Genomic DNA, 11,068 nt, shown 5'->3' with positions numbered 1-11,068 from the left:
ACCTGATGTATCATTACTTTGTACAACAGAGCTGGCTGCTATAATAACACACGGATTTTATAAGAGGCTCTTACAAGAATTAGGTATTGTTATTTTACAGAGAAGTGGAGGCTGAGAGCAGGGAAATTCAGTTTTGAAAGTCCTCTAGAAAGGCAGAGCTGGGAATGGGACATGAGTCCCACTGTTTCCCAGCCACGCTACCTGCATGGAAGAATGAGCCTGCTTACAAATTTAGTGTCTGAATTCACCTCAGGTGAGAAGTTCTGAAGGACAAGGCCAATAGAGGATTGTACTGAAATGTCTCAACCCAGAGCAAAGGTAAGAGAGGAGAGGAATGGATGTTTCTTAACTTGCTGTGGAAGTGGGGCCAGTTTTGCTTCGTTATATGTATGCTCCATGGCATACTGATCTGAGTTAAAAATCAGTATTTCCAACTAATAAACCAAAGAAAGGAATAACAAAGGACTGCTCTCTGGTGATTTCTGCCTCTCTCATCATGCCTCTTTCTTTCAGTCTGCAGATATTTTTGTTGATAACACAGAAGCGTCTGATTTTGGCAGGTTATGCGGGGTAGAGAAACTTGCAGAGTACAGGGAATGTGCAATTTTAGGCAGGGAAAAAAAAAAACCTAGATAACCAGCTATTTTGGTTCCAGTGCTTAGAAGTGAAATATTTAACCTTGAGAGGACACAGTGCCAATCTGAGTTCGGAGTTGACGGCAAGGGGGAAGTGAAAACCTCTCCAGTCAATTAAGTGCTCTGCATCCTTGGAGAACACTAAATCATCCCTTACACACGCTTTACATTTTAAGTAACTTTCCCAGTAATTGTAAAGGTTAGCTAGAAATGGGATTGAAAACACTATCATAAAATCACAGAGTGGTTTGTGATGGAAGGAACTTAAAAAATCATCTTGTTCCAACCCCCTGCCATAGGCAGGGACACCTTCAACTGGAAGATCCCTTGTTCTGAATCGCAGCTCAGCTGTTAAGGGGGGGAATTGTGCAGCTGCTGAAGCTCAGCCCCTGGAATTATCCCTGAGAGCTCTGATTTCTGCTGGGGTGGTCCCTGTTGTCCTGCCCCTTTCCCCACACAGGAATGACTGAACAGCTTGGGAATCAATCCCAGACCCACCACAAGGTGCAGTGCTGCTCTTGAGAATTGATTTTGGTCTTGTGGAAAATCTGGCTGCACCATTAACTTGGGAGGTGGCACCTCCTGCATGGCTGAGCCACCCCCTCTTCTCAGCCAGAGCCCTTGGCCAAAATGAATTGGCCAGGGCAGAGGTTGAACTTGTGAAGGGTTTTGAGTCCCTAACCTGGGAGTTAATGGTGTTTAAAATGGCATGAAAAATGCAGCTCTTACCTCTTCCTTCCCTCCCACCCCATCTCCCCTAGAGGAGAGAGGAAACATCTTTTCTTTTCACATATTTGTATTTTATTTATGAAGATGCCACATCACTAGACATATTGATTAATGAATAATTTTCCCGGATTTTACAGTTCAGAGAGGCAAAGCCAGAAGGGACTTTCCCCATCATTTTGAATGACCATTTCCTCCCCCAAGCCTAACTCTGAAGTTCTTTCTTATCCCTTTTGTCACTGTCTGTCTTTATTGCTGATACAGGCACTCTGACACTTTATTTTCAACTCATGAAGGGGTAAGCAATATTTCCCTGAAAAAAACTACCGTAAGTTGCAACAAATCTGTCTTTTGAAAGTTTTAATATTGGACGCACAGTGCTACAACCGAATGAATTGGGTTGGATCCAGATTGGTTGAAATCCAGTAGAAACCACACTGTTTCTTTAAAATTAAACAGGTGAAACTTTGGGGTGTGTTTAGAGACAAAAAGAGAGCAAATCACTAATGTAAATGTTACTGCCAGCAGCACAGCAAACAGAAAAAATAATGAACAATTTGTTGGTAAGGAATACTTCAGTTTTTTTCCAGCAGTTAGGTTGTTTATTTAAAGAGCTGAGCAACCTGTGCCAGCAGGTTACATCTCACTTTGTGTGGAAAAATAAGAGAAGTTTATTTTGTAGTTTGTTATCACAACTAGACGATTCACTGATTTGCTTTGTGTGGTAGAGCCCATTTATTAGGAAGTCAAGATTTTAACTCACTTCACCTGCACCTCCCTCTAGTCCTTCCTAGCAATTCCACCCCCCAAAATCCCCCCACCCCAGTCACTGCCTCCTGTGAGAGATCATTATTTTTGGTCTCTCCTCACCTGTCCCTGCCCAGCTCAAACTCCTCGCACCTGAATGAGTCAGTGCCCGAGGGGGTATAAAACCCTCTGTGGGCAGCAGAGACCTTGTCCTGGCCCTGACACTGGGCTGGGGGGAGTGAGAGGAAGCTGAACCCCTCTCATCTTCTTGGGTTTGGAGGTGAGGTATGGCCTTTTGAGTCGCTCTTTGGCAAAGTGAATTGGTGTGTGAGCCAGGACCTGCTGGTCCATTTTCTTGTTACTTATGGGGGTTTTATTGGGGAAAATAAATAGGTGGGAGGAGGAAAGCAGGAGGAAAGCACAAGGGAAGCTGTTTACCTTTCTCTGTACTGGCCAAATAGGTGCTCAAAACAAAGCATCCCAAAAAGGGAAATTGAATAAAGCTCTTCTAATTCGGGTGTTGTTATTTAAGAAGTTGTGCATAGGGAGTGTTAGGGGAAGGTGATCTCTGCAGCTGAAAACACTGGAGGAGACTCTGTAATAGACGGAAAACTACTAAAGGGTGCCTTAGGCCTTGTTTTTACATCTCCTCATAAGCAAAGAGCGGCAGCTCCCCGGGTCGGGCACTGGGAGAGGAGTTGGGCGCGGCCCCGAGCGCGCTCGGATGCTCAAAACTTCCCTTTGCAGAAAAAGGCACAAACCCCAAACGCGGCTGCGGGGCGGCCTCTCCGGGGGGGTTTGCGGGTGTCTGAGGCAGAGCACGAAGCCCACCGGAGGCAGGCGGGGTCGGGCGGAGCGGAGCCAGCCCCCGACACCGCCCGCCGGTGGGCGGCCCGCTCCGCTCCGCCCGTGCGGCCGCGGGGCTGGGGGAGCGCGGCTCGGGGCGGCTCCGGGCGGCGGCGGCAGCCAGGTGAGGCCGGGACACACACACACACACAGAGCTGGCATCCCACCCCCGCGTTTAGAATTGATTTGTGGTTTGTTAGGATTTTTTTTGGATTTTTTTTAATTTTTTTTTTTTTAATGTTTCCCGATGATGCTCGGCTGCCCGCGGGGCAGCGCATCCTCGGCGCGGCTCTTTGTTCCCGGAGAGCGGCTGGTCCTGCAGCCCCGGGGGATGGGGAAGGGACAGCGGGGAGAGCAGGGGAGGGCCCTGTCCTGCCGGGATGGGGGGTCCCGGTGGGTTTCCTCGGGGAATTTTTGGGGGTGGGGGGTGTGTTTGTCTCGGGGGTGACCGCGGCTGTCCCTCTGTCCTGCGGCGGGCCTGTGCGGGAGGAATTCCCGGGCGGCTGTTGGCACTTGATGGGGTAAGGATGCACTTCTGGGGCGTAAAGTCACCTGTAAAATGACTAAGGAGGACGGGGAGGATGGACCTGTGCTGGGTGTAATCGAGCCTTGAGCCAGCCCTAATCCCATTCCCTGGACCCCACGCGGGTTTTCACCACCCAAAAGGCGCATTTAACCTGCTCTTAAACCTTCACCTGCATAGGGACTCGTGATCCTCCCGCTCTCCTGTGTGTGTTGCTGTCAGGTTTAGGTGAAGCGCTGGGATTGTGGAGCGTTTCTCGCTGATTGGAACCCGAGTGTTCTCCCTGTGCTCCCAGGCAAGGCTGGGCAGCAGCGTTTGTGTCCTTCCTCTGCCTGAAAACTGCTGTGCACCCTTTGGCCTCATTCTTAAACTCCCCCCTCCTCCCTGCCTTAATCCCTGAGGAATTTGGTAGACCTTAGACTTGTGTGGTGATGCCGGGGACCTGGCACGGGTCAAAAGCCACAGAGAACTATGCGGCTTTTACTTGCAAATCCGGGCAGGGATTTTCCATAGGTGGTCCGTGTGCTGTTCCGAACAAAGCTCGGTGGTTGGAGGGGGGGAATAATGCCTGAAACATGTCATGTCTCCGGCTCCTCCAAGAACTACAGCTGGAATGTCGAGGCTGGAAGTGGAGGTGATGTATTATGCATTAAGGTGCCTCAGTGGGACTGGTGGGGGAGCTGGCCTGACAGAATATTAATACCTCATTTGTTTGCTGTTTAAAGATGCATCCTCAAGGGTAGGCGAGGCTGTGCCCCTCTGATGTGTGTGCTTGTCTCGACATCGTTTTTCTCACCCCACTTTGTGTTAGTAGAGTGGTGTCACTGCTGGGGTTTCACTGAGCTGTTGGAGGTGGTGGAACTGGTGGAGGTGTGTTTAGCTGAAGTGTGTGCTGGAAGGGTATCACCTCCTCGGTTTGCTCGGTTGAACCGGGCAAGGACATAAAGCGAGATGAGATGAAGGCATTTTTTTTTTGTCTGCTTGTGCACAAAAGTAGGAGTTGGAGCTCTGCAGTGTATTATCTGCTGCCTTTTGTATTCAGTGCGAGTAATGAGGCTTGGATGGCATACATTAGCGCCCTGTAACAGAGCACTTGGTGCCTGGCAGTTGTTTGACTTGTGTGTTTTGGTTAAATCTTCCCATTAAAAGATTTGCAGCTTTTTTTTTTTTTTGTCCGGTTCCCTTATGAATTGTCAGGTGAATTGCAGAGCTGAGCACACCCAGGACTGTTCAGCCAGCCCAGGCTCACACCAAGCTTGTACTTGGAGGTGTGAGAAGCCCTTTTCAAAGGCAAGGCGGGTTTGTCTGGGGCTGACCCGTTCATCTCCTGCTCTCTGCTTTACGGTGTGTGCAGACACTTCAGCCTGAGTGTTCTCCCTGTGTCAGAGAAATTGTTAGAGCAGTTATTAATTCAAGTGAGTTTAAAACTTGATACTTTTTTTCCTCATTGTTTCAACAATTTGGGTGGAATCATAGCCATAACTTGCTAAAGACAGAAAATAACAGCTTAATTTTTTTTTTTTTTTTTTTTTTTTTTTTTTTTTTTTTTTTTTTTTTTTTTTTTTTTTGGTGTGGGGGGAGAGAGAGGTTGTTTTCTCTAAGTAAAGATGACTGGGTGAAACTTTAAAAGCTTTCAGAGGGAGTAGCTGCACACAGCTGGGGCAGAGGGGGAGCTTAATCCTTTGCAGCATTTCTCCACAAACCACTGGTCCATGCAAGGAGCAGCTATTGAAGGAGAGACATCTGCTCTGCTCTGTGCTGCTCCCCTGCAAACCTGCCCTGCTGGAGTGGCCATAACAGGCTGGGACTCCTTCTGAGCTGGCTTTTGTTGGGGCCTCCCAAGAGCTGATCTCAAACGGGTCTCCAGAATTCAGAGGGGTTAATGGTTTAATAACTACTGCAAGTGCTAATTGTATGGAGCAGGCAAGCAGCCTGGCTCAGAAAGATCCAACTGAGACTGCTTCAGCTGGTGACCAATTTATATTTATTGTCCCTCAGCTTCCTGACTTCCCCACTGGGGTAGATGGTTCTTATTCTTGTGGGGAGCTCCTGGAGATGTCCAGTTTTGGCTGCTGTTTTCGGCCTAGCAGTCCTTTGTGTTATTTTCCCAGCCTACCAGGTGTTAAAAGAAAAGTTATTGTTTTTCCATGCTGAAGATAAAGCTCCCTGGCTGCCTGCAGTCGCTCTGCCTTTGCGGCTGGAGGAACTGCATCTCCTGGGATTTGTTGTTATTAAGTGCAGGGGAAGTAGCTGGCACTGGCTCTTGCCCTCAGTGTGTGCTTCCTATTGGAAGCAAGGATTAGTTTTTCCACCGAGAGCCTGGCCAGTGCTTGGCAGCTGCCTCCAGGGCTTCAGCTGCGAGGATGCCAGGTGAGATCTGGGGACCAGGAGTTCCTGCGGCATGAAATATTGAGTTACTACCTTCAGGCTGGTAAGGGAAGAGCTCAGCCTTACTACAGGGGAGGTGCTTGGTCAGGGCAGTGTGCTCCAGCCTGCTGTTATAGCCTGGCTGGGGCTGGCTATAAAAATAGCCAGATGGGGGGATAAATGTGTAGCTCAGTGTGGCTTGAGGAACAGACTGCTCTGCAGGCAGGCACCTGCAGCTTCTGCATTCATGGAAGAGCTTCAGCAAGGTGTCAAACTCTGCTTAAGGAGATAGCCGGGTCACTGCTGTTCATACACTCTCTAATCCAGCCTCTTCCTAAAGCTAAGTAGGTCTTAAGCCCTGACTAATCTTCTTTGAAGTGTGAACCTGTGCCATTATCCTGCAGCAAGCTCCGTGCCACTATCTCCTGCTTCCACTGAGTGTGAAGGTCTAGGTTAGTTTACATCTGGCTGTTGTGGATTTCCTGAGCAAATAACTCTCCAATATGATTTTTTTTGCCCTATAGAAATGTAGGATTATGACCAGCAGGGCTTTTCAGACTGGTGGAAACAATATGAAGCTGCCTGGAGGAACCCAGGACCTCTTTTATCTGGCTGGTATTGAGTGCCCATGTTATCTGCTGCCCAGAAGGAGGAAAAGTTCTAATACAGATATAGAGTAAGCTTGTTGGGAGGAGGTGAGCATTTTACTTCTCTTAACCATGACCTGAGTGTCTTGGGCTAGTTGAGAGCCTAGAGCTAGAAAGCTACAAAATATCTGTACAGACGTGTGTATACATTTGTATGATGTGCCTGACTGCAAGAGAAGTGCTGCTTTTCAAGTGCAGCTGGAGTTCTGTTTATGTTTAAGCACTGCTGAAAGCATTTGTGCCACCTAAATGCTCCTGACTTCTTGAGAAGATGTATTTAAAGCCAAACTATTTTCTAAGAAGGAAAAAAACCCCAACTTTTTGTTGTTTCAATATGCCTGCTCTTAACAGGCACTTGCTAAAGGGGTGTGGAGGTAAACATGATTTATATTCAGCTGCATGGTAAGGCAGATGCATGTAGTTAGGCACTAACAATTTAACTTGCATAGTATATCCTTAGTGCTTTTTAATTACAAAAGTGCATAAAGATTTAGCCTGGAAGAAGAGCTAAATATTGTCAGTGTTCAGCTATTTTTTGAGGATGGGCAATAGAGAAAATAGATGGGTGGCCACCCATCCTTCAGAGACAGAAGATGCTAAAAATAAAGTGGAAGGTATCTAGGCTGGTGAAGAGCATTTTGGTGGCTTCTGCTTGTCCCTGAGCACCTGGTGCATGTGTGTGGCCTGTGATATGGGGAGTTATTGTAGCAGCTCACAGTGCTGGGATGAGGCTTCAGGGAGAATGGAAAAAGTGACTCAGTGTGCCCTGAAGGCTCAGCCAGATGCTGGAGCCTGCAGTGGTTGATTCTGAGCTGTGCTGCTGCACTCTGTGGGTACAAATGTGAGAAATGCTTCTGGATGTGCTGTTTGGCTGGGGAAATGAGGAGTGTGGCAAATTCAGGGATTTATCCTGTTCCCATGAGCAGGGAGACTGCACAGGGTGACCATTGCTGTTCTTTGGAAGACTGAGAGGTGGTTCTGACAACCCCAACCTCTTTCCTTACTGATATTTGTTATTCCTGCAGCCCAAAAGGAAGAACAGTTCACTCAGGAATGACAAAATCTCACCTTCCACTATCCCAGGCTGCTCCAAGCCCCATCCAGCCTGACCTTGGACACTTCCAGGGATGGGGCAGCCACAGCTTCTCTGGGTAACCTGTGCTGGGTGTGGGCCCCACCACCCTCAGTCAAGAATTTATTCTTAATATCTAATCTAAACTTACTCTTTGTCAGGTGAAAGCCATTCCTCCTTGCTCTGTTACTCCATGCCATTGTCCAAAGTCCCTCTCCAGCTCTCTTGGAGCTACTTCAGGCACTGGAAGGTGCTCCAATGTGTCCCCAGAGCCTTTTCTTCTCCAGCTTCCAAGTCTCTCAGCCTGTGTCTGTAGCAGAAGGTGCTCCAGCTGTGTGATCTTCCTGGCTCTTCTTTGGGCTTATCCTAACAGCTCAAGGTCTTTCTCGTGTTGGGGGCCCCAGAGCTGGAGGAACATTGAGAGAAAGAACTTGAAGCTGCTGATGGCTGGAGACCCTTGCAGAGTAGAGCTTGACTGTGCCCTTGACCAGCTGCTTCCTGGAGCTGGGAGGAGGAGCACACCAGATCTGCTGTGTGACACAGGGATGTTTGTTGTGTGCATGGGACTGGTGTGACCAGTGAGTGGGGCCTGGGATGGGATTGTCCTCTCATCTGGAGAGGTGGAGTAGCAAGCCCAGGACTGAGGCACATGCCCAAAAGAGCTGGAGCTGTGTGCTTGGAGGCAGCAGAGCTTGCCAAGGGCAGGCTGTCAGCTGGCTGGATCACTGCTGGGCTCCAGGTTCAGTGCTCTCTTGGAAACCCTCGACTCGTGCGGTGATTCTGGACATGAAACTGTCTGGAAGTGCCTCCATGGTGCAGTGCAGCACGGGCACTGTGCTAATGCAGCACTGCTGCTCTCTGGGCTGGAGCTCCCTCTGTGGGGCCAAGGGCCTCAGCCAGGATGGGATGCAGCCCTAAAGCCTCCTGGGGTGGCTCTGGTCCTGTGATGTCCCCACAGACCCATCTTGTTCTCTGTGCAGGTTCCTTGGTCTCCTCCTGTGCCAATGCACAGAACAGGGCTGGCCATAACAAACCTGAGGCTTCATGGCCTTGACAAGCATCATTTTTGGACTTGGTTCAGGACAAAGGGGTTGATCCATACCATTGCTTGTAGGTCTGAAGTCTGCTGGGTAGGGCATAGCACTCTGCTGTTGGGGTGAGGGCTGGGCAAGGTCTGTCCTGGGCTTCAGATCAGCATTTGGTTTTGTCTGGCATCTTCAGGTAGGCTGAGAACAGTAAAATAGATGGAGGAGTTCATTGCTTGGAATGTGTAGGAGGGCTCTGCTCACAACTGGCCATAGACTTGGTCTCCCAGTTATTTAAGGCCCTGGGTCTGTGGTTGGTTATGGGTATGTGTAATCTTGGTTCCTTTTTCCCCTTCTAGGTCTCTGGATTTGTCAGCCTTGCAGGCTCCTGGACACATCTCCTCTCAGCCATGAGGAGATCAAAAGGATTTAACATCTGTGTGCTCACCTGCAGCATCCTGCTCCTGTCCTCCAGCCTCCCATGCCTTGCTCAGCCTCTGGAGGAGAAGGATGTGACAAAGGTCCAGCACGGCCCCTGGGCAGGGAATGGGCTGGAAGATGAAAGGACAGGCATGGTGGACTTGAAAAACAATCTGGGCCCTTCTGAGCAGGCAGTTTCTGAAGAGCCATGTGCAGTGTCAGCAACTCCATCTGGGACACCCTTAGATGAAGTTTTCACTGCAGGAGAAGTGTTCCCTGCCAGCCCAAGCCCTGTTGTCTCCAGCAGCCAGGGCATGGGGGCTCACCCCTCTGCTGGGCAGCAGGAGGAGGAGCTGGCTCCCACTGAGGCACAGCTGGAGGAGGATGAAGCACTCAGGGCCATGCTGACCACAGCTGTGACCACGCTGAGCCCTCCAGTCCAGGAGGAGTCTGGTGAGGCCACAACAGAGGGAGGGGTGGCAGTGGAGCCCAGCTCTGCTGGCCCCTCAGCAAACCCCCTTTCTGGGACCACTGTGGAGGAGGAGGAGGAGGAAGCAGAGAGCAGCTCCCAGCCCTCAGCTGGGCCCCAGCCCACACTGACCCCCAGCTCTCCCAGCTGGGAAGCAGGAGGTGAGCATGTTGTCATCCCAACTCCCCAGGCTGTGGATGTGACCTCTGAGCAGGGAATGCCCAGAGCCCACACAGGGAGCCCTCTGAAATCCTTGGTTCCACCAACATCTGTGGCTCCCAAACATCCTCTTGTGGCAACTGAGGCTTTCCTTCAGCCAGCAGCAGGGACAGGTGTCACACAGCAGGAGCTGCCCACCTCAGCTGGCACTGTCACCATCCCCCCTATGGACACTGTGCCACCTGACTGGGATGACACAAAACTGGGGGACATCAGTCGAGGGAGAAGTGTGTCTCATGAGGAGGTGACAGAGGAGCTGGGGATGACAGAACCATCCCAGACCACCCAGGAAGGTATTGGGGAGGAAGAGGATGCCACCAGAGCAGTGCCCTCCCCTGTGTCCCCTCCACCAGCGCCTGAGCTTGCCAAGGAGAGCAACTGCACAGTGCCAGTGCAAGGGGAGGAGGAGCTGCCAGCAACTTCCACAGGCAGCAGCGATGCTTTCCACACTGGGAACCTGTCAGATGCAGAGACAGCTGATCTTGGCTCGTTGGAGAACATAAGTGCAGTCACAGCAGAGGAGGAGAAAAGCGTCCCTCTGTCACAGCCGGAGGCTGCTGTGGTGACAGATACCCAGCCTGAGCTCCCTCCCACTCTGGAGAGTTCATGGAAAGGTAAAACTTGCCTTTTACAGACACTTGCCTCTCATTTCTGGGATTTAAAGTGAGCTGTACCAGGAGCCTGTGAGCCACTGATGTCTTAAATGCCTTTGCAAGGGTGCTCAGGTCGAGAGGTCTGTGCCCTTGTGACAAACTCCTGGTTATTGTCTCCTCACCCCATAGTGGAGCTGTGGCTGTCCAGTGCTTGTCCCAGCTCTTACCTGCAGGCAGAACTCCTCCTGGACAGCCACAGACTGATGGTGTCACCCTGCCCTGCATATTCCTCCAGAAATGGCACCTTCAGCCTCATGACAGTATTCCTGCTTAGTGTTTAAAATATAAAGGAAATGCTAAAAAGACAAAAAAAAAGGCTGGTCAGGTGTAGGGTAATGACATGTTTCTAGGTTGATGAGGACTTTAATTGCTGGGCATCTTTATTCTTCCCTCTTCAGCTGCAGATGTAAAAAGGATGATTTCCCTTCATTGCATCCAAAAGACCTAATTTCTGCTGTAAAAGAAGGGAAGCTAATTGCAGGCTGGTGCTGAAACCTGACTGATTAATTTCTAGATTAATTTTTAAGCACTTGACTTGTCAGCAGGTTCCCTCTCTGCTGTTTCCCAGATGTTGGGGAAACAACACTGTCTATAAGACTTGCGCAACAAAAATAAACCCTTCTGCATAGCTGAGGTGTCAGTGGGAGCTGGTCACTGACATAAATACATGGAATTATATTCCCTTTATATTGGTTCAGATGTGTGCTCTGCTGCTGTCA

General features: G+C 49.9%; 1 protein-coding gene across 3 annotated transcripts in view; it reads left to right on the top strand.

Annotated features, from left to right (window-relative positions):
* Positions 1-2,800: 2,800 nt before the first annotated feature.
* Positions 2,801-11,068, top strand: part of ARMH4 (armadillo like helical domain containing 4) — a 54,318-nt gene continuing 46,050 nt past the window's right edge. For 2 of the 3 annotated variants that reach the window (XM_083863512.1, XM_083863511.1), the window contains exons 1-2: positions 2,801-3,078; positions 8,948-10,310. In XM_083863512.1, coding sequence (XP_083719638.1) covers positions 2,833-3,078; positions 8,948-10,310 — 1,609 coding nt within the window. In that variant the 5' untranslated portion in view covers positions 2,801-2,832. Of the gene's footprint in view, positions 3,079-3,995; positions 4,112-8,947; positions 10,311-11,068 lie in introns of those variants that run through there. The other variant, XM_083863513.1, reaches the window with a different exon arrangement.

Source organism: Zosterops lateralis (genome assembly GCF_965231275.1).
Source record: "Zosterops lateralis genome assembly, chromosome: 6".
Classification (NCBI taxonomy): Eukaryota; Metazoa; Chordata; class Aves; order Passeriformes; family Zosteropidae; genus Zosterops; species Zosterops lateralis.
Note: the sequence above shows the minus strand (reverse complement) of the source record. Positions and strands in the feature narration are given on the sequence as shown.